Source organism: Liolophura sinensis, chromosome 6, assembly GCF_032854445.1.
Source record: "Liolophura sinensis isolate JHLJ2023 chromosome 6, CUHK_Ljap_v2, whole genome shotgun sequence".
NCBI lineage: Eukaryota > Metazoa > Mollusca > Polyplacophora > Chitonida > Chitonidae > Liolophura > Liolophura sinensis.
In genome coordinates this window covers 10,289,195-10,312,782 of record NC_088300.1, presented here as the reverse complement: position 1 = coordinate 10,312,782, position 23,588 = coordinate 10,289,195, and the positions used below count along the sequence as shown (strand labels likewise).

General features: G+C 38.5%; 1 protein-coding gene across 1 annotated transcript; it reads left to right on the top strand.

Moving 5' to 3' along the window:
* Positions 1–37: 37 nt before the first annotated feature.
* Positions 38–22,931, top strand: LOC135468848 (serine palmitoyltransferase 2-like). Its single transcript, XM_064747304.1, is given in 17 exon segments — positions 38–222; positions 2,480–2,638; positions 3,895–3,909; positions 4,989–5,072; positions 5,075–5,164; positions 6,106–6,169; positions 6,172–6,225; positions 6,228–6,248; positions 6,568–6,692; positions 7,630–7,723; positions 8,752–8,857; positions 13,051–13,270; positions 13,733–13,859; positions 14,752–14,887; positions 15,199–15,328; positions 15,900–16,014; positions 16,690–22,931. Coding segments are annotated over 16 exon segments (1,665 nt in total). The 5' UTR covers positions 38–72; the 3' UTR covers positions 15,990–16,014; positions 16,690–22,931.
* Positions 22,932–23,588: the final 657 nt, after the last annotated feature.

Below are 23,588 nucleotides of genomic sequence, written 5' to 3'. Positions count from 1 at the left end.
TCACCGCTGGTGCACGTGCTCATGAACAAACGGTAGACCAGTTCCGATTGGACCTGAGGATAGGACAAACCAATGAAATCACGGCTTATACGAGGGAATTCTACTCGGCATCAACACAACAAGATGGCCCCCGCTTGTGGGCTAGGAAAGCCGAGTGGCGGAAAGATGCCGGAGAACGGTCATGTTAACGGGCTGGGGAAAACCGACAATGGGCACAAACAGGTAGAGTAGGAGTGAGCTTTAATATTTAGTCCGGTATCTGACGATGAGAACAGAGTGGGTGCCTTGTCATTTGTGTTTTCTCTGTGAAAAATTGAACGATTCCATTTAGTCACTCACTCTGTTTGAAACTCGGCTCGAAACGTCATGTGAAGTTTGCTTGTTCTCTTTTTTATCGTTCTCGTTATGCCGGTGTAATAGCGTACATTTAAACATAAATGATGGAAGTCTTAGAGAGAATATCTTCAGCACCAGCTTTATCGAATCGAAGGCGGGCAAACATTTAACACATTCTTTATTCCGACAGTCCTGGAAGTGCGCAAAACCTCTAGCAAACTTCACGCCCTTCTGTTTTCGTTACACCCACCCAGAATTAGCAATTACTATCAGATTATGTTGTAGCTTTGGTGGATGTAACTTATCTTTGTTGGATCATGGTGATATGAATTTGTTTATAGGCCTACTGCTGTGACGGGACTCACATTTCGTTTTTAAAGCTAATACTGTGGTATAAACCTCACTTAGACAATACATGTATTTATAATTCCGGTCCTATGTGTGAAGATCTTCCAGCAACCTGTGGATGGTCTTGGGTTTCCCCTGGGCTCTGCCTGGTTTCCTCCGACCATAATGCTGGCTGCCGTTGTGCAAGTGAAATGTTCTTGAATATGGCGTAAAACACCAATCAAATAAGAAAATAAATATATTTGTAATAGTTATTTGCTGTAGGAAGAAAATGAAAAGGTGTCAGTACTGGTTTGTGTTGTTAGACTGTCAGTAATTTTGAGCATCCATACATATATCATAGAGCCTCAATTATGAGGAACTAGTCTGAGATTGCGCTGACGTTAGGTTTAGAAATGTGTTGTTCACCCAGTTCGCCTCAAACCAACCTCAAAGCGCACACCGTTTAAAAATATGATGCATTTTGCTGCCTTTGTGAATTGTGTTGAGGCTGTCTGTACAGCAGGTGGCTTTGAGCATTACTCAAGAATCTTGTGCCTATGAAATAACTGATCAACATTGTGCTTGCAGTAAATTGACAAAGGAAAATGTAAGGAATATAAGTGTCATGGAAATGTATTTTATTGGTAATTTGTCTGGAGCACCTGGCTGCGGAATGTACCTCTCAGTATCGATTGACACAAAGTGTTGGGGAGTTACGGGGAATAACTGCTTCTAATGTGTCGGATTGATGGTAAGCCACATTTTCCGCATCTTCACATGTGCATTAAATCTTTCCTTGCGTAAATCAGTGTCAACCGAGTGGTCCCCATAATCAACTAGCCTGTTCAGAGTCTCACTGCACTAAAGACGATCCATGACAACCGCACAAATTCACAAAATAAATTTTAAAAAATCTCCCTGTTATTCGACCAACCTCGTGTTGGTCAATACCAAGAGTTACATTTCGCAACTATTGAACGCCATGACAAACTGCCATGGCAGCTGCATAAGATTTATAAATTGAGCATGCTCCAACGTTACTTTGAGGACAAATATGGGGCCATCCTTGGTCAAACAAAATTTTGCCAAACCTTATATGAGAGCAGCCTTGAGGAAGGTGAATATTGAAGAAATTTGATATTGAGAGATAGGTTTTGAGGTTTTCCATTTCATCTCTCAAAGCTTTCAGCCAATCAAATTGGCCGAAGATGTTGTTCTTCAGGCTGAACCAGCTCAGCAAAAAGAAAATCAAAGATGGGAACATGATTTTACTTGCGAGGGCCTCTGCGGCCATCGCGCCAGCATGGTGCAATGACTCAGGAGCCTCCCACTAGTGCAGTCACTGTGAGTTGAAATTCAGATCATGCTGACTTCCTCTCCTGGCGTACATGGGAATGTCTCCCAGCAACCTGCAGATGGTCGTGGGTTTCACCCAGGCTCTGGGGGGCCACACCATAATGCTGGCTGCCGTTGTATTGTGAAATATTCTTGAGTACGGCGTAAATCACCAATCAAATAAATAAGTAAATACTTTTACTTCCTGGAAATGTTGTTCAGTTGTGAATTAACGCATGTTAATCTTGGTTTCCACGTTCTGTTATAAAATGTGTAGAGAAGCAGAAATTAAAATCATTGTTTAACCTTGGCTTTAGATTTTGATTTAAAGTTAGATTTTTAGATTTTTTTAAAACATTTGCTGGAAAAAATGTTTTGCCAACTCAGCAATAAAAATAATTCTGCAGTTGTTATGGGCATGATATAAAGTTAGACAAGTTAAGTTATGAAATAATTTTTCTTTTTTCTTTATTTTTAGATATCACCAAAGTTTCAGGAGTATTTTGAAGAAACCCCACTTTTTATGGCTGTTTATACCTACATTAGCTATGGGATTTTAATTATTGTTGGTCATATTCGAGAGTTTCTGGGCCTCTACAAACAACATCATATTTCATCAAGCCGAGAATTAAGCCAGGTGAGAACATAATTTGCATATTTATGTCTGTTTATTTTGTCATCGTAACAAGGTTCATGAGTTTAATGCCCTTTCCATTTTAAGTATGTTGGTGCATTGATATGCTGACACACTGTGTGTATGCTGCATGAATTGTGTAGAAAGCTCCCACACTACAGCTGAGGCAGAGCCAGTATGTAAGTGTTTAGTGTATATTTCCATTGTGCTTTGACAAATAATTAAGCAGCTGTAATGATAGATTAGCCAGCATACTCCGAGAGGGAAACTTTTTATTAGCTCAACATTTTTGTGGGTTGTGTATTTTCGGTTCAGTATGTTTTTATATGTGTGCACATGTTAAATACACTCAATACAATGTCAGTCCAGGAAACCAGCAGATACATTTTGTTCACGAAATATAATCTTGACATCTTCCTTCAGAGCAACAGTACGTCAGGGATAAATGCGACAATCCACCTTCCCAACCCAGCAAAATTTTCAAAAGCTTGATTTTCTTCATTTTGATTTTTAAAACACTAGTTTAATGCATGCCTACAGTATGTATTTATGATGTGACATGCCTGTGAGGGTTTTTGTGGTATATTTAACTCAGCGATGTTTTATGTGTATTATGCATTATATGAAATTGACATTTGCACATGGTGATGGTGCCCAGTATTGGTGGGAGTCGAATCTGATCATATGGCTTCATCAGTGGTTATCAATGGGCTCCCTTTTATCTGAGTCTTGTGCCAGTATTACATACAGAAGCAAGGTTTATGAAAGAATATGGAAACTTGCACTGGTAATGTTTTTAAACAACAAAATTCTTTTCTGGATTTGGCCAGTACAGAACTTTAGATGACCTATCTAGAGTAGATTTATTTTTGCTGTAAATATAAAAATAGGCTACTTGTGGATAAGTTAGATGTGAGAGGTGTGCAGTACAGCTGTAGGTTATATGGTAGCTGTTAAGACTCTCAAATAGGACACTGGCCTTTGAACCTCACCTTACTCTGTCATTTCAGGTAACTTTTTCTCTATCAGTAGTAAGTAACTTTGGTTGTGCTGTCCTGGATTCATGATTGTTTATGGGGTTAAAATGTCAGGTGCTGTGCAGTGCTGTACATATATTCTGTACATGTAAAAATATATATTTGCTTTTATGCCATGTGTGTGTGTATATATATATATATACATACGCACACACGCATGTATATGTATATATATATATATATATATATATGTATGTAGAGAGAGAGAGAGAGAAAGAAAAGCCATCCTCAACACCAGTGAGAAGAAGTCAGTTTACATTTGTGATGTAATATTGAATCAAACAGTGTGTTGGTGTGAAGTCACAGCTGGTAAATCCAGTACAAAGTGTCATTTGTAACAGCACATCAACCAGAATTCCAGCTGCTGTTGGCCATTGTCACTAAATGTACATTTTTTTTTACCACTGTATGACTGGTGATATTTTTTACGGTTTGGTGAAAGGGTTTGGCTAAAATTTTATGCAGGGGATAAATTTGCTTATGTACCAGATATGTCAACTTCCATGAAAATATCAAGTTTATTGTGATACACCACATTATTTTGACACCTAGAATAAAGTGAAAATAATTGTACAAAGGTTGAGAAGTTGAAGAATATAGGTAGTGGTATAAAAAATCAGCAGTTTTAGCATAGTTCTCTTGATCATCGTTTACATAGTATCCTGTAGATGAGCATGTATGTGTAAAGTTTATAAGTATTTAGCCAACCATCTATATTTTAAAATTTTGAGAGATGTCATGTAATATAGGTAAATCAGATTTTATGACAACATTTTTGCCTACAGCCAGCTTGAAGCCTGATTGGCGGTAGATGATATGCTACATCTACTTTGTCCTGGTTGTCATTAATTCATCTGACTACTTAATTATAGGCCTTGTATGTGTATGTGCTGTGTATATACTTAACAGAAAATACAACACAAAGTGTAACCTTAGTTATTCTACATGGCCTATGGAAACAGACCTGTATATACAACTGCATAACGATGTGGAATTCTTATGCAATAATGTAAATATGCCCATATTAGAGAAACCAGAAACACAATGGTCATCTAATGTCACTTTAAAACTTGCGTCTTAACACTAAAGTAGCTCTTTAAAACTGAGAGCATCATTGCATCTGATTTCCTCAGTACATGAGCATGTTTTCACTTTGAAATGCTTCATCTCTGTTATACAATATCATAAACCTTGACCTTGATATTAATATTGGGATGTTTTATTGATACACAATATACATTTGGTGTGTTGGAGTCTTTTTAGTTGTTACATATGAAACAGTATTTTTTTACTGTTTTGTTATTGTTGTTTTTTAGGGTTTTGTTCCTTTGTATCAAAGCTGGGAGAGTTTTTACACACGGAATGTATATCGCCGAATTCAGGGACTGCTGGAATAGGCCTGTTGCAAAGTGCTGCAGGTGCTCAAATAAAAGTTTTGGAAAGAAAAACTGATGACTATGTTGGAATTTCAAGTGAGTACCACAGGTATCAAGTCATAGCATGAGGAATGGTATGGCTGAAATACTGAATGGTGTAATTTAAATTACCATAAAATATCAACCCCAAAAAGGAGCCAACGAATTGCCCTGCCTAGGAACTGTCATGCAACAGAGCAATTTGTTACTGAAAAGTCATGGTTACACGTATAATAATTTTACATATTTTTTCACCAAAGTTAGTATAGCAGGGTGATTACCTGGTGAAAAAATTCCATGGTATGATTATGACTTCATACAATAATAAAAATAAGTAATAAGAACAGGAACAAAACATAACTCTCCTTGTCAATCTAAAGACACCAAAACTGACATGTTGAAGCTGATATCAGGGGCAATCTTTCAGACCAGTTAGATGAATAGTTCTCCATTTACAGTCATCTACCCACAGCTAAAGGTGGCGGCTTTCTGATTTGAGCAAGTAGGTCAAACCTCTGTTATTGTCATCACAGTAAGAGAGTTCAGCCCTATCATCCATTACTTCATGACAAAACTGGCTGCTTCCATGTCTTGTTTACACTTCCATGACTTGTTAACAGTTTTGCCACATTTTCAACATATGTGGATTACTTATGCCTTGTATGTTGTCATACATGTATACATTGCATTTACTGTATATCAGCTAAAGGCCGGTTGAAATGCACTTTCAGAGTAAATAATGTAACATCCATAAAATGATACTTTTGATGCCAACACTTAAGTTTTCCTGATAAATTAATCAAACTTCACTGAAAGATACTACTAACTGGGCCCTAAAGGTGGATGAATCGGCTGGAGTAAAACCAGATGTGTCACTGGTAAAAAGCTGCACTGTTTCTGAAGTAGAGTATTTACAAGTATCACTTGCAAATTGAGTAGTAAATTTATAATTTGAATTGTTTGCTTTCCTGTTAACAAGTGACGGCATAAAATCAATCACTCAATCGATCACTTGCAGGCTAACAGCAGTGAGATCGAGGCCATCAACCTAGGATCATATAATTACTTAGGATTTGCAAGAAAGATGGGCCCTGCAAGGAAGACGTCCGTAAAATTACATACGAGCTGGGCGTGGGAGTGGTGGAAGTCGCCAAGAGCTGGGTTTTGTTTTATAACAAAGGAGATGATTAAGTAAAGTATATGTAACATGCTGACATGGTTCAAATCGAAGTAGATCCCATCATTTTCTTCTGTGACATTGCAGTGCATGTGTAATTGTGACATAATAAAGGAAAGAACAAAAGAGTTCACATTGACAAAACAAAACAATTTCATTGCATTATCCATGTGGTACTGCCAGAATGAGGGCTCTACTGTTGGCCTTGAGGTTTGTGTCCCATGACCAGGTTATCACAACAGCGACAGATTACTTGTGACATTGGAGACTGACATTGACTGGGATGTTTCTGTTTATTAACAGGTCATCAGGAAATTCACAGGCACCTGGATCAGCAGGTGGCCAAATTCCTGGGCGTGGAGGATGCCATCACCTTCCCCATGGGTTTTGCTACCAACTCCATGAACATCCCCTGCATTGCTCAAAAGGTAATCTGTTGATATGGGTTAAAAACTTGCATTAGTCTACACTCTAATCAGGTAATATTGTCATTGAAGAAGACATATGTGACATAGAAGACATAATCAGTATTGATTTAGAAACCTGCATTACTCTTACCTTTTCTGCAATATGTATGATGATAATGCAGTGTAAGCAGGTAAATATTCAACCTTAGGGTAGAGCGTTTTCTGAATTATCACTCGAGAAGACGTAATTAATCATGGTCAATACTGATTTTGAAAGCCTTCATTACTGTAATTCTTCAACCATTTCACATGTTTGCAAGGTGTTTATCCTGAAGGGATTATTCTGTGTTAACTGATGAAATCATAATTTTTGTGAATTCTTGCAACTGGCCAATCCAATGTAGTTTTGTCTCCAAAATCAAATGAAAAACGGCATAAATTATACTGAACGTTACTCTTTCATATGCGAAAAGGTTGAGGAATTATGGTACTCTGTACATTTTTCTGTAACAGATGTGACAATAATGCAATATAAGCAGGTAAATATTCAGTCTTAGGGCTGACCGTTTTCCAAATATCCAACCTTTTCAGAATTGTCACTCAAGATGCATGTATGACCAACCATAATCCATACTGATTGAATAAAGATCTGCATTACACTAGACTTTTCTGCGATATGCACATCAATATAATACAATGCAAGCAGGTAATATTCAACCATAGGGCTGATCATTTTAGAAACTGTCACTCAAGACTCCTTGTAATCATTGTTGCAGATACATATACTGTACATGTAGGTCAACCAGATGTCCCAGATATTGGTTCCACACGTTCAATGTATTTGTGGTGTGCTGGTGACACAATTGTATTCACCAACAAAGAAATAAAAAGTGCTTATTTTCCACGAATTTGATAAGGAGTCGTTTACATCCATATTGCATGTTGTTTTCTGTCTCAGGGCTGCCTCATCTTGAGTGATGAGCTCAATCACACCTCCCTTGTCCTTGGCTCCAGGTTGTCGGGGGCAACCATCAGAGTTTTTAAACACAATAGTAAGTATCTAAGCTCCTTACTATGTCTAGGTAGAATTGGGTCATAATTCATGGAAAAGTTACTTTACCCCATTCATCAACATTTTCACCTATCATAATGCCATAGACCGTTTTGGTGGCCTTATGGTGTAAGATTCCGCCTCGTAGTTCACAGATACGGGATCAAACCGGGGCCAGGTCATATCAAGGACCTGAAAAATGATACTTGTTGCTGCCTGGCTTGGCACTCAGCACTGAGAGATTTCAGCAGGGAAACAAGACTGGTTGAACTGGTGTCACTATGATGTCTGTCACAAGAATACACAGTAGATGTACACACACCTAAACATTCCCCATCGTGATGTGACTGAAAAATCGTTCAGTATGATGCAAAACCCGAAGTAAACATACATACAAAATACCAAAATCATTTAATTGTGAATGAATTAGTATGGCTTGGCGTAACATCAATTTAATTATGGCCCGATTGTATAGGTTGAATGCAATTATCAACATATCTATCTGTCTTTAATCAACTCTTTTGAAAATTTCCTTGTACAGTTTTTTTATACAGTTTCATTTCATCTCTTGGGACTACATGTAGATTTAAAGTGTGAAGTTGGCATTTCGCCAGAGTAGCTATTTCCAGAGTTATTTCCCTTTCAAATCTGTTAGTACTTACATGTTGTGAACCTATCATTTGATGTTTTTTCTCCAAATTTCACAGTGGATTTGGGGACTTTGTGTGGATGTTCATATACACATACTAGAAGACTTAGCATTGTAATACTTTCACAGTTATTGCCCTTTGAAGAAGGATTCATGTCTGTGATATTCAAATAACGAAGAACACAACTCCCCCTACACTTTCGTATGGCAGTTAAATACATTTTTTCATATAAGAATTTCGTATATAAAAATAATGCCCATAGCATGCACATGGATTGTGTACATTGGAGTATATGTATTATCTGAATTTGCAGTTGTTTGTTTCTTAATTTTGCTCAAGCATTCATTGGAATAATTGTACGCACTGTTGTGTTTACCAGACATGGCAATGCTAGAAAAACGCTTGCGGGAAGCCATTGTAAAGGGCCAACCAAGAACAAAACGGCCATGGAAGAAAATTATCATTGTTGTTGAGGGAGTTTACAGGTAAGCATGGGTAGAATTTAAACAATTTACATTTTTTTGTTTGATTATTGATTTGAATAGTACTTTAAATGTTTTACTCATGTGATGAGGGCTGGGTGGTTTAGGACACACAACATCTCTGCTTTACATGGGCTGAGACAGACAGGCTTCCTGTAAACTGACCCTCTCGTATTTCTGCGTTACTTGGATAAAATAAACGCGAAAGGACAGGACTCCTTTTGAAAACTCATCATCAACCAGCTCTGTGAAGAGCACATCTACATGTAAAACATATGTTCCACAGTCTCTGAAAAATTGGTCTGGCAAGTGGCCTTGGCAGCAATCCTTGTGTGTTACCTTCAGTTATAAAATATAGATTTGCCAAATATTTATCTATTTGTGCAATTATTTTGTGCATTTTAAACAAAATACCCTTTAGGGAAAGTCTCTTTAAGGTACTCTCTATGTAATTTTGTGATTGAACCATCTAGTCAGAATCGCCTGACCCATGATGACAATGATGGCCCTCAGTGAGAGACACAGAAAGTCCTAATCATAGTACATCAGGGAGGGAGTTTAACGAGTGTCCCATTAGTGGCCCCTTCCTGTTTGGACAGCTTGTTGGTAAATCCTGTAAGAATCCCTGCTGACAGAGTAGATAACCACAGTCACAGCAGACAGCTTTCTGCTGCCACTTGTCCTATTTGAACATCATAGAAGAGCAACCACTCAAATTTAGATAATTATCTGTCATCACTTGTTCAGGGAGTATAAATGCTATTCACATTCATTCATCCATGTCCTTTTTGATGCCAGCATGACACAATACTGGGGGAGGGGTTAATGTCACCGTGACCATATTGTCGTGTTGTCATGCCCCACCCCCCATCTCACTACCAAGGTATTGTCATAATCCCCTGAATAATGCAGGACTCCTCAGTGATGTACAGCTTACCTCTTTTGCCCTGGCTTTGATGTGGATTAATCCCTGATTATAACAGATACCACACATGCCTGGTGCAAAATTATGTCTGAAATGATGCACTCTGATTACAGCAGCTATCTTGACATCAAAAAGAATTCACCATTCCTCTGATACTAACTATGGGAAAAGAAATGCATATTGACGGCAGAATTTGCATGGTGACATGTTTGTGAGGCAAAATGTTAGTGGTGCAGTGTTATAGGGAGGTTAGTCAGTTAATTACCAGTTCATTGAACAAAGGTACACACAGAAGTTGTCAGACTTCCGTAGAGCAGAAAATAAGTAAATTACAACTGCATGACTGCATTGTGACAATGTGGTAACATTTCAACACACTACAACATGGATGCTGCACTATACTTCTGTCCCTTGTCCGCTCTAATGCATCATTTATGACCCTGTTTCAAGTAAATCCAGTAAATTCAGATGAAGATAGTAATATTGGCCAAAAACCATCTGAGAGATCATGTTGTTCCTGTAAAATACAATACATGTACTTGTAGATGATACATTGTGATTTGATGTTTAGTTTTCTTTTAAGTGGGTTTTAAAATGACTTCAGATGAAAAGCTTTTCTTTAAGACCTTCTTTGTGACATGCAGCAGTAGTGTTAGTCTGTAAGTGTTAGTATGCCGTGTGTGTGTGTGTGTGTGGATGTGTGACAGCCTGTAAATCATGAGCTGTTCTCTGAGACCTTCCCTGTGTCATGTAGCAGTATTGGCCATGTGTAAGTGTTGATATGCCTTGTATGTGTGTGTGTGACAGCCTGTAAATCATGAACTGTTCTCTGAGACCTTCTCTATGACATGCAGCAGTAGTGGCTGTCTGTAAGTGTTGATATGCCTTGTATGAGTGTGTGACAGTCTGTAAATCATGAGCTGTTCTCTGAGACCTTCTCAGTGACATGCAGCAGTAGTGGCCATCTGTAAGTGTTGATATGCCTTGTATGTGTGTGTGTGACAGCCTGTAAATCATGAGCTGTTCTCTGATACCTTCTCTGTGTCATGTAGCAGTATTGGCCATGTGTAAGTGTTGATATGCCTTGTATGTGTGTGTGTGACAGCCTGTAAATCATGAACTGTTCTCTGAGACCTTCTCTATGACATGCAGCAGTAGTGGCTGTCTGTAAGTGTTGATATGCCTTGTATGAGTGTGTGACAGTCTGTAAATCATGAGCTGTTCTCTGAGACCTTCTCAGTGACATGCAGCAGTAGTGGCCATCTGTAAGTGTTGATATGCCTTGTGTGTGTGTGTGTGACAGCCTGTAAATCATGAGCTGTTCTCTGAGACCTTGTCAGTGACATGCAGCAGTAGTGGCTGTCTGTAAGTGTTGATATGCCTTGTGTGTGTGTGTGTGACAGCCTGTAAATCATGAGATGTTCTCTGAGACCTTCTCAGTGACGTGCAGCAGTAGTGGCCATGTGTAAGTGTTGATATGCCTTGTATGTGTGTGTGTGACAGCCTGTAAATCATGAGCTGTTCTGATACCTTCTCTGTGTCATGTAGCAGTAGTGGCCATGTGTAAGTGTTGATATGCCTTGTATGTGTGTGTGACAGCCTTTAAATGGTGAGCTGTTCTCTGAGACCTTCTCCATGCCATGCAGCAGTAGTGGCCATCTGTAAGTGTTGATATGCCTTGTGTGTGTGTGTTTGTCTCTGTATGACAGCCTGTAAATCATGAGCTGTTCTCTGAGACCTTCCCTGTGACATGCAGCAGTAGTGGCCATCTGTAAGTGTTGATATGCCTTGTATGTGTGTGTGACAGCCTGTAAATCCTGAGCTGTTCTCTGAAACCTTCTCTGTGACATGCAGCAGTAGTGGCCATCTGTAAGTGTTGATACGTCTTGTATGTGTGTGTGACAGCCTGTAAATCATGAGCTGTTGTCTGAGACCTTCTCTGTGACATGCAGCAGTAGTGGCCATGTGTAAGTGTTGATATGCCTTGTGTGTGTGTGTGACAGCCTGTAAGTCATGAGCTGTTCTCTGAGACCTTCCCTGTGACATGCAGCAGTAGTGGCCATCTGTAAGTGTTGATATCCCTTGTGTGTTTGTGATAGCCTGTAAATCATGAGCTGTTCTCTCAGACCTTCTCAGTGACATGCAGCAGTAGTGGCTCTCTGTAAGTGTTGATATGTCTTGTGTGTGTGTGACAGCCTGTAAATCATGAGCTGTTGTCTGAGACCTTCTCTATGACATGCAGCAGTAGTTGCCATCTGTAAGTGTTGATATGTCTTGTGTGTGTGTGTGACAGCCTGTAAGTCATGAGCTGTTCTCTGAGACCTTCTCTATGACATGCAGCAGTAGTGGCCATCTGTAAGTGTTGATATCCCTTGTGTGTTTGTGATAGCCTGTAAATCATGAGCTGTTCTCTGAGACCTTCTCAGTGACATGCAGCAGTAGTGGCTCTCTGTAAGTGTTGATATGTCTTGTGTGTGTGTGTGACAGCCTGTAAATCCTGAGCTGTTCTCTTAGACCTTGTCAATGACATGCAGCAGTAGTGGCCATCTGTAAGTGTTGATATCCCTTGTGTGTTTGTGATAGCCTGTAAATCATGAGCTGTTCTCTGAAACCTTCCCTGTGACATGCAGCAGTAGTGGCCATCTGTAAGTGTTGATATGTCTTGTATGTGTGTGTGACAGCCTGTAAATCATGAGCTGTTCTCTTAGACCTTCTCTATGACATGTAGCAGTAGTGGCCATCTGTAAGTGTTGATATCCCTTGTGTGTGTGTGACAGCCTGTAAATCATGAACTTTTCTGTTAGACCTTCTCAGTGACATGCAACAATATGTCAGTCTAATATTAGTTACATGGTGAATCAGTGATAGGATATGCAAATATAAGATGTCAATAATTCTCATGTTGGGCGAGGCGTCAGGGGAGCCCAATATGAGGATTACTGACACCACATATTTGCGTATCCTATCACTGAGTCACCATGTAATGAGTTTGCCCTGCAAAGACCCCTCTATACAATGCAGAAGACCAGTGTGTAGGTGAATCGCTTCAAGGATATGACCATTGTTGGAAGACAACAGAGGGAGATAACCTACTCATCAGACACATTTGAAGTCGTCTGCAGAATTCGAGCATATATCTGTACCCCAGGTGACCGTTATTGTCCGATGAAAGGTGAAGTATTTTGTCTGATGCAGGATAAGTGTTGATATGCTTTGTGTATGTGTGACAACCTTTGAGTAATTCACCCTTTGTACTTGGTGATTTCCTCAGTATGGAAGGTTCCATTGTGCGCCTGGATGAGGTAATACGGCTGAAGAAGAAGTACAGAGCATACCTGTACTTGGATGAGGCTCACAGTATCGGGGCGATTGGTCTGCGAGGCAGAGGTGTCGTGGACTACTTTGGAGTGGACCCAAACGATGTGGACATCCTTATGGGGACATTGACCAAGAGTTTTGGTGCTGCTGGTGGCTACATTGGGGGTACAAAGGTCAGTTTTCACATTTGGGGCCAAATCTTTAGACTCGTAGATTCAGGACTTTCTTGATGTATGGTTGTCCTATATAATTCTCAATTCATTAGTGTTTGCTTATAATGTTTGAATACTGTTGTCCTGATATTTTACCAAACTTATATTCATGTAAACGATAAAAAATGATTGATGCATTTCTAGCTTATGTTGATGTTGCTCATCAGCCTGGTTCAAATGAGTTAGACTGGAGACAGATTTTTGACTCTTGTCCAGTTTATATATATGTGGTTCTGATTTTTTTAAAAAGATGACCATTTTGATGTCCTAATTTATAGGATATGGGCATCATTAACCTGAGGGGCAATGTCAGCAATGTTTTCCCTGAAAACCATCATTCCCATAGAAACTGACTTTTGTGTTTTCCCCCTGAGTGTGGTCAATGACACGTTGTTGATACATATCTTTTGTTTCCTCTCTCAGAAGCTGATCAACTACCTGAGAGTTTACTCACACAGCTCCATCTACTCCTCTGTCATGCCAGCACCCGTCGCCCAGCAGATCATCAGCTCTATGAAGATCATCATGGGTGAAGATGGCTCTGATGAAGGTCAGCTCTCATCTCTGTATTATAAAACCTCTACAGCATACCTAGTTATGTCAGTCAGTATCTAGCAAGTGCACTTAACCAAGATCTGCTTAAAACTAAATGCGCTTCATGAAACCGGCCCGTGGTTTGTAGATGGCCTCACTTTAGACAAGACCTTTTCATAATTACCCTAATTCCTCAGCCTTTTTGCCTATGGAAGAACAACTTTCAGTGTAATTTATGCACATTTTTAATTGAGTTTGGAGACAAAACTACACTGGTTGGATTGACCAGTTTCATGGCTTTGCACAAGTATAATGTTATCAGCCTACACAAAATAATACCTTCAGAATATGCTTGAAAAAAAAAAACACCTTCCAAACATGAAAAACAGTTGAATTACAGTATTGTGATGTGTTGGGTAGGTCCAAGCTGCTCACAGAGTAACACTCCAGTCACGGTGCCTCAATGACTCAGATGGTGATAGAACTGGCTGGCTGTGATTATCAGACCCTTGACCAGTGAAGCCGCTTGTTCAAATCCAGCTCACGGCTTTGACACCAGCAAGTCAAATAGGTTTATCAGCTACCTGGTGAAAGTCGATGGTTTACTTTGAGCACCCCTGTTTCCTCCACTGAGAAACCTGACATATGAAATAAATATAAAATAACACTAAACCCAATAAAAAAAAAGTCCAGAAAATGTGTAAAATCTGGTAAAAATTGAATTCTAAGAGACTATACACAAAAGTTTAACATTTTCTAGTTTTTACATTAGATTACATGTAATCTGAGCTGGAGGCATCATGACACTGTGGACATAGGTCATATTTCTTGGTGATATCCACAAAAGGTGTAGAAGATGTGACAAAGAAGAGTCGTAATGACGTCTTAGCCATTGTTCTGCTTGTTAGGCCAGAGACGCATTGCACAGCTGAGGTGGAACGCTCGTTACATGAGGAGACGTCTTCAGGAGATGGGCTTTATCATCTATGGCAACAAAGACTCGCCAGTCGTGCCTTTACTGCTGTTTTTACCTTCAAAAGTAGGGTAAGTTAGAAAGCATTTGCCAGATAGACGTGTCATATTGTCTTAGTGAACATGCATCTGTCACTCCATTGCAATACTGCTCTCTAGTCCCTCACTGTTGTAATTCCCTTTATGGAATTCAAATGTTAAAGCAGTCATATTAATAGGAAGCCTCCATGCTTAGAAGGAATCCTAGGTATTTTCTCAGATGGCATGTTATATTCAAGGTTGTTATTCATAGGCATTTAATGTAAGTCCTGTATGAGCAATTGCCAGATATGTGTGTAATGTCTGCAATCTATGTCACCTTAAAAACCATTTCACCTTCTCAGGGCTTTTGGTCGGATGGCTTTGGAGCGTGGCCTTGGTGTTGTTGTTGTTGGGTTTCCCGCCACTCCCATCATTGAATCCAGAGTGCGATTCTGTCTGTCAGCCTCCCACACCAAGGAAACACTAGACAAGGTCAGTCTTCATGGGTGACAAGTACCTGGGTGAACCACTTTAATACAGCAGCCAGAATTTCACACCAACATATAATTGTATGCATAAATTCCACGTAAAAATTGTTTTAATGGTTGAAAATGTTGAAGATTTACAATATGTAAAATTCATGCTGATATTCAGATACATGTAGGCTGACCGTGAAATGTCCTTGTGGTGACCTGTTTTTAATCTATGTCCATCAAAGTGAGACTTTTTCTAGCCAAGTCATTCAGGTTTTCACCCAGCTTGGTAATTAATTATCCATATTATTACCCGAATACCCTTATTCCTCAACCTTTTCATGTATGCATAATTTATGCATATTTTTATTTTTGATTTTTGGAAACAAAACTAAATTAGTTGAATTGGCCATTGGTTTGATAAGTCTTCAGGACATAAATAATCACCTTGCAAACATGCGAAAAGGTTGAAGACTTACAGTACCATCAATTCAGAGGGCTGTACTGGCCAAGTTATATGTGAGTCGAATTGGTCAAGTTAAAAGTGTAGTAAATCTTAAAGTATTGTGAAGTCATTTTTTTTTGTTCAGGCATTGACAATTATTGAGGAAGTGGGCACTCGTTTGCGGCTCAAGCTATCTTCAAGGAAGTGTACAGACTTCAGTGAAGATGATGAATAGATCACTGTTCTGTCCAACACATATGGTGAGTATAAATGTTAAACTGGTTAAGTGTACAGATTTCAGTGAGGACGATGATTAAGTCAATGTTCTGTCCAGTATATGCATGTATGGTGAGTGTAGATGATTAGATCACTATTCTGTCCAGTATATATGGTAAGTGTAGATGTTTAATTGATTAAGTGTACAGACTTCAGTGAGGACAATGGTTAGATCACCGTTCTGTTCAGCATATACATGTATGGTGAGTGTAGATGTAGATGTTAAACTAGTTAAGTGTAGAAACTGCACTTTGTCATTACTGCACAATGTACTGTCCCTTACCATTTCAGTTCAGTGTACAGTTCTTCGTCATACTGCGCAGTCTACTGTCATACTGCAGAGTGTACTGTACTTCATCATTACTGCACTTTGCTTTGTCATTAATGTACAGTGTACTATTCCTTGTCATTAATGTTTTGTGAACTGTACTTTGTCATTACTGTACAGCCTACTGTGCTTTGTGATTACAGCCTATTGTAATTTGTGATTGATTTGAAGTTTACTATAATTTATCATTACTGTACCATCTATGGTACTTTGTCATTATTATACAGTCTACTGTACTTTATCCTTTACTGTGAACTTTAATTTTACTAATGTGAAACAGCTAATTTTACTCTGTCTCTGTGGAATAATCCCGCATTGTGTTCTGTTTCAGATTTTCAATACTGCAAAGGAAAGGAACTGCAACCCGCTTACAAAATTTAAAGATTGTCTTATCCCACATTGTAAACTTTTTTAACATTGTACTTCAGATTTGACCTCGAAAATCAAAAGGTTAATCATAGCTAAGCTAGCTGTTGTTTCTTTGTACATGTTTTGTAGTTAAGTCAGATAAGCCAAAGAGAGCCTGGTCCTGGCTCATGGCACACATTATTGAATGTCAAATACAGTCATTTTTCATTTAGGGCTTTTATTTTTGTGCATAATACATGTATGTTTATTGTAAGATGCCAGATTAAGAATGAAGAACTCTGTTCTTAGCCAAATACCATGTTGTATTTTAATCAACATAAGCAAATTCACTCTCATTTTCAACAATACTCCCCAACTTAGTCTATTATACACATTTTATGATGCATTAAAAAGGTCTAAATTTAGTCAGGTATGTGCGTAGACACATAGGGTCATAGCAATATATGCACACGACCTTATTTTTAACTAGTCAGTGGTGGCATTATATGAGTAACTACAGCATTTAGAACATGGAAATATTGTGACGACTTTGTCAGGCAGCTGATCGGTGCTGCTTTATGGGTGTACAAGATTCTCAATTCGGTATTTCGTAATACTTCGCTTTTCAAAGCACAGTTATTCCGTGTTTTTACTGATGTGCTTTCTCCACTTGGCCAGTCAACATCTGTTGACTTTTTTTTAGTTAAATGATAGGTTAAAAAAGTGGCTTTTGAATTCAAAGAATGATAACTTTAAGATAATGCTTTGATCATTTTTCAAAACAGAAACAAAAAAGGAGGGGAAAGGATAGATTACTTTGGGGTGCAGTAATTGTGGTATAACTTTACAACATGATCACAAAGTTTTTCAGGATATCAGGAAGGCATTATTAGAAAAAGTTGATAGCGTTAAGGTGCAATAGTTGTGTCAGAGCTTTATGACGTAATGGTGGTAAGTTTTGGAGAACATTAGAAAGGCAGCGTGGAAAAGTGTGAAGAATTTAAAGTTCCAATAGTTATTGTATCGCATATGTAGCTTAATGACATTTTGAAAACATCAGGAATGCATCATGGGAAAAATGTTAAGAATCTTCAGGTGCAATAGTTGTTGTATCATACATGTAGCTGTTTGACATCAGATAGGCATCATGGGAAGTGTTAAGATCTTTAAAGTGCAATAGTTGTCTTATACATTATAGCTTTATGATGGTTATGCAGTTTTTTAAATCTTTTTGCAGGAAGGCATCATTGCAAAACAGTTCAAGACTATAGTGCAATAAGTTTATCATAGCTTTATGGTTTGATGGTGCACATTTTGGTGCAGGGTTAAGCTTTGTGGTATTACGATGTGGATTACGGTGCAGGGTTGTACATGTAGCATTAACAGTGGAAAATACTAGTTGGAGTACAACTTTGTTTAGTTAATTTTTTGGTTTTTTTGTTTTTACATTAAATTGAAAGCCATACATTCATAGTACATATTCTACTCCCCTCCCCACTTCACTCCTCCCCATGCTGTCGGAATCTCTCACTGTTGTCCCATCATTAAGCCTACTCGTCAGCCAGTAGACAGTGTTGAATGCTAGTTGAAGCAAATTATTCTTGCATAATAACAGATGCCTAAGGACCAACACAGTGGCTTGGTTATCAGATGTCTGTATTTCCATTGTCCATTATTGGAAGAGAATAATCTAACAATTTTTCCTTTGTTTACAAAGTACCATTGTTTTAAACAATATTTTACTTAACAATAAACGAAAACTAGGGAATTTGCGTACACAAACACTGCTTCTTTTAACCAAGTACCACCTAGCACATCTCAGTGGGTGACAACATAGATGGTCAACCCAAGTCTGGCTGGCCCTGTATAACGTGGGAATTCGTATCAAAACGATGTCTTTTTCGAGGTGGATCCTAGTTACACAGTAGCAAACTGCCGTATCAGTTTGAACATTGTAGTGGACAACTTTGAAGTTCCGATTTATGACACTGAAATCTCTGGTCAGACTTTTGAGTTCTCAGACGTTGAATTTGATCATTGTCCAGGCATTTCCAACCACACTGGCAATACAGACTGTTAGGCTGTAGCTTTATAATGTTTTAAGTGTAGGTCTACATTTCGCGTGTATATCAGATTTAATATTTACTATTCTTTCCTTTTGTCCGCTTTGTCTGCGAATACTAATTGAGTGTTGGCAGGAAAAAATGCATAAACCCAGCCTCATTACCTAGTGATTTTAATGTCACATTACTCAGATTACTGTACTTTTTTCAATATTTTTTTTTACACTCAAGTTAATAATATATACCTAGGTAATTATGAATAAAATAAGCAATCTGGACACTAATCCTTTAAGGACACAGAAGATGCCAGATTTTATGATAGATGTAAAAGAAAAAGCAATGTGAATGTTACATTTGACCTGAAGTACATGTATTTGTCAAATTGTGTTCGACAGAACCATTTTCTTAACCTGGCCATGTACTCTAATTCTAAGTCTTACTTCTACCTCTTCACTGTCACGTTCCACTAACTAGTCTTAGTTCAGCTTGAAAGAATGGTTTCAGAATATGTCAAAATCTATAATTGCTGTATAAAACTAAGATGTTATTTTGTGCCGCAAATCATGAAGGACAAATATATTTTTTATCAATGCTGAATGTCTGTTTATTTGCACTGTTAAACTAAAGGCACACAAACATCCTAGAACTGTTGAGACAAGTGATGTGATTAAACATGCCCGCCAGGTGAATCAAGGGAGATAATTCACACCCAAAACAAACTGTACATCACTTATGTATGTACGTCATTGTCATTCCTTGAACGCTAGAAAAGCGCACCCTTATCATCTTGATTTTCTTATGATTATGTGACAGCTGATTGGGTATGTGGCATCATTTAGTGGCATGAATTAGAGGCGTTTCTGACCAAGTTGCAGAAGTTATTAGTAGCTGAGTGTAAAAACCCAAGTCCACATCTAGTTGTGCTGAGTAGTAAATGGCTGGTGATAGTACCAGTGAGGAGATTTGCAGCAAAGTATAAATACATGTATATAAACCCTATTTCCAGATGTATCTACATGGACATAACTATTTTTGGATGATTACCCTAGTGTCCATCATGTTTCTAGGCTACTGTACCTCTGCCCCTCTCATCTGATTTCTGGCTGATTATTCTGCTGTACATTATGTTTCTAGGCTGCTGTAACACCCCTGCCCTCACACACGCACTCTCACCTGAATGTTTCTGGGTGGTTACCCTGCTGTCCCATGTTTCTAGGCTGCTGGAAACACTCCTCCCTCACACACCGTCTCACCTGAATGTTTCTGGGCGGTTACCCTGCTGTCCAACTCTTTCTGACTGATTATACTGCTGTTCATCATGTTTCTACACTATGGTACTGCCACCCCCTCCCCTCTCTTCGCCTGACTATTTTGGATTGTTTAACCAGCTCTCCATCATGTCTGTAGGCTATGGTACTGACATGTTTTTAGGCTGCTGTAACACCCCTCCCCCTCAAACACACATTCTCACCTGAATGTTTCTGGGTGGTTACCCTGCTATCTATCATGTTGCTAGGGTATGATACGTCCACACACCCTCCCTTCCCCTCTCACCTGATATTTCTGGCTGATTATCCTGCTGTCCATCATGTTCCTAGGCCATGGTACCCCCCAATCTTCACCCCCTCTCACCTGATATTTCTGGCTGATTATCCTGCTGTCCATCATGTTCCTAGGCCATGTTACCCCCCAGTCTTCACCCTTCTCACCCAGTATTTCTGGCTGAATATCCTGCTATCTATCATGTTTCTAGGCTACTGTTTCTAGGCCCTATCCCCCCCCCCCCCCTTTCCCATTTGACATTTCTGGCTTATTGTCCTACTGTCCATCATGTTACCAGGGTACTTTAACGGTGTTTATAGGCTGCTCACCCACTCCCTCACCTGATACTTCTGGCTGATTATCCTACTGTCCATCATCTACATTTTGTATTTGTCTTCATCCAAGCCCCAAAAATCGAATCATTAAGCAGATCTAAACATAATGTTCTTTAACTATGTGCAGAAAGTGCTACTAAGTGCTGCTTTATTTTTTTTCACACAGAGAAAGGTTTGATCAATAGGGTATTATTTTTCGGGTACATCAGTTCATCTTCTATATTATCTGTCCAGTAACTCAGGTTTTCTACTTTGTTCATCTATGACCCTTGACCTTTTCCTGTACAGACTAACTTACATAATGAAACGCCTTTTCTATTTATACAGACTTATTGTATAATGAAATACTTTTCTGTCTGTACAAACAAAGTACGTAAGGAAATATTTTTCTGTCTATACACAGTTTAGTGATGTTCATAAAATGATGACTATATACCAGTGAAAACTGTTCTGTGACAAACATTTCAGAGACCATGAATACCTTTTTTTTCCACAGAATTGTGCACTGTTTCTGGTAGATTTATTCTGCCCATTCTGTGTTCAGGACAAAGATTGCAACGCACCTTAATGTAGCTACATGCAGCGAAAGTTGAAATTTTGAATTTGTGCTGATTTTAATGCATGCGAATTTACCTGATTGCATTTGTGATGTACATGTTCTGCTCACTGTGATGTCACACTACTGACTCTGCAGTGGAAAGTTCAGCATCAATAAAATGGCGTAATATGTATCCCATTACACACCAGTATAGGCATTTTGTACTCAGTTTAGATAAAAAAAGGTGGGTTGGTGAACCCTGTTTTTATTACATATTTTTTATTCTGGCAATGATTTTTATAAATTAACAAATTTTGGAGTGTTAAGGAAAATCTATATAGACATCAGTGCGATATGTAGTATAGTTGTGTATGCTACACAGGAGTAAAAGCACAAATTTCACCTCTATGAAGGCATTCTAAATGCTCATCAGACATAAAGTATTTGAGTGACCCCTGTTTTTTTTATTCCATGTTATTTGTTCAGACAATAAATGCTATGACTTGACAAATTTTAAGAGTAACCTTATTGGTTTGAGTTAAATGCAGCGAGCTACCTTAGATGGAGAAGAAATGTACTGAAAAAGAGAACAAATTTGTAGGTAGTGTGGAATGAACTGCTATTGCAGTGACTACATGAATTATTATCTGCAGTTTCTCCCAATTCATTTCTGGTCATCTTTGCTTGGGAAATGGACAGTTTGTTTATGACAGATGACCATTACTTGTTGGCTTGTACTGTAAGTGTACAGGATGTTGGCTTTAGTACTTGGCAGAGTTGCTTCATGTACAAACAGGAAGTAGTGTCTTTTGTGCACAGCTCTCCAAATCTCATTCAGATGAATACCCGACTCTGGTAACCAACTTTAAGTAAATTTGTTTTGTATTGAAGAGAGTGAAGTGGTTTACTATATTATGTTCAAGTTTTCTGAAGATTGTTGTATTGTTTCTGTTGTCCATGTTGTTCAACCAAGGTTGTGGAGTTATAAAAATGGGTATGTATGTCTTATCGCAGCTAACTGTTAGAAAGAAAGACTCGTTAGTAATAAGGAGATATAATAAGTGAAATTATAGTCCTGTTAAACTATTTACTGGTACTAATAACCTCTTGGTTCAAAATCATTTATATTTAGTTTAAACCTTGGATTTTGTAAGTGACATGTTTTATGGGATTTGTTTCCTGTTATTGTCATATTTGATGTGTGAAAGGCTTTTTATTTCATACTGTGAGGCTTGGCATTGAAATAGACATATTTACTTTGACACATGCCTTTTTGGAGGTATGTTAAGAAATATTTCTGTTTTATCATTCAACTATTGTTATATCCAGATTGTTGTAATAGTGAATTTTGATTGGTTTATGTTTTACTCAAATTAGGATAGGTTACTGGCTGAACTGGCATTTTTCGTTAGGAATGTTGTAGTCCATTGTACCATTTATGTGCAGTAGACATTGAGAAGTTGCTGAGAATGATGTGCAGACGTTGAGAAATTACTGGGAATGATGTGCAGGTTTCTTCCCTGCCTGATCCAGTCAGTCATGTCAGTGAACCAGTCATAAGTTTGAGACTTTGAAACTGGTACATCTTCATCGTGCATATGTAATATTGTTCAAAGTGTTGTTATTCTAGTTCAGTATGCTTGTTTATAGTGGGCTACAGCAAGCGCGCTAAATTTGATTTTAAGATATAGGTTTTATGTTTATAGGGGTGAACTAAACAAATTACAAAAAGAAAAGAAAAAAAAAATATATATATATATATATATATATATATCTATATATCTATGTATGTTAAAAACGCTCAAGTAAATGAAGGTAAGAAAAAGTGACCTGACATTTTCTGCCCTACATATGCAGGTACACTGCCCACTATACATGTATATATCCTTGTCCATTACAATGCAGACTACTATTCTTCATAATACCTATATTTTGTCTACTTGTAATACATATATGGTTTATTATTTTAGCTCTGTAGATAATCTACCTGGAATTTAAAGATGAACCAGTTCAACTGGAATGAAGCTTGGAAAGACGAGGGCAATGTGCTTCAGTACCTCCATGATGTTCAGATGAGTGGGGAAACCCCTGTTCTCTGTACTGATGAGGTCTGGGCAGTAGGTGATCACAAAGCAGCTTACCTTCTAGGGAGAGTTGAGGGGGGAAATCCCTGTTCTCTGTACTGATGAGGTGTTAGCAGTAGGTGATCACAAAGCAGTTTACCTTCTGGGGAGAGTTGAGGGGGGAAACCCCTGTTCTCTGTACTAATGAGGTGTTAGCAGTATATGATCACAAAACAGCTTACCTTCTGGGGAGAGTTGAGTGGGGAAATCCCTGTTCTCTGTACTAATGAGGTGTTAGCAGTAGGTGATCACAAAACAGCTTACCTTCTAGGGAGAGTTGA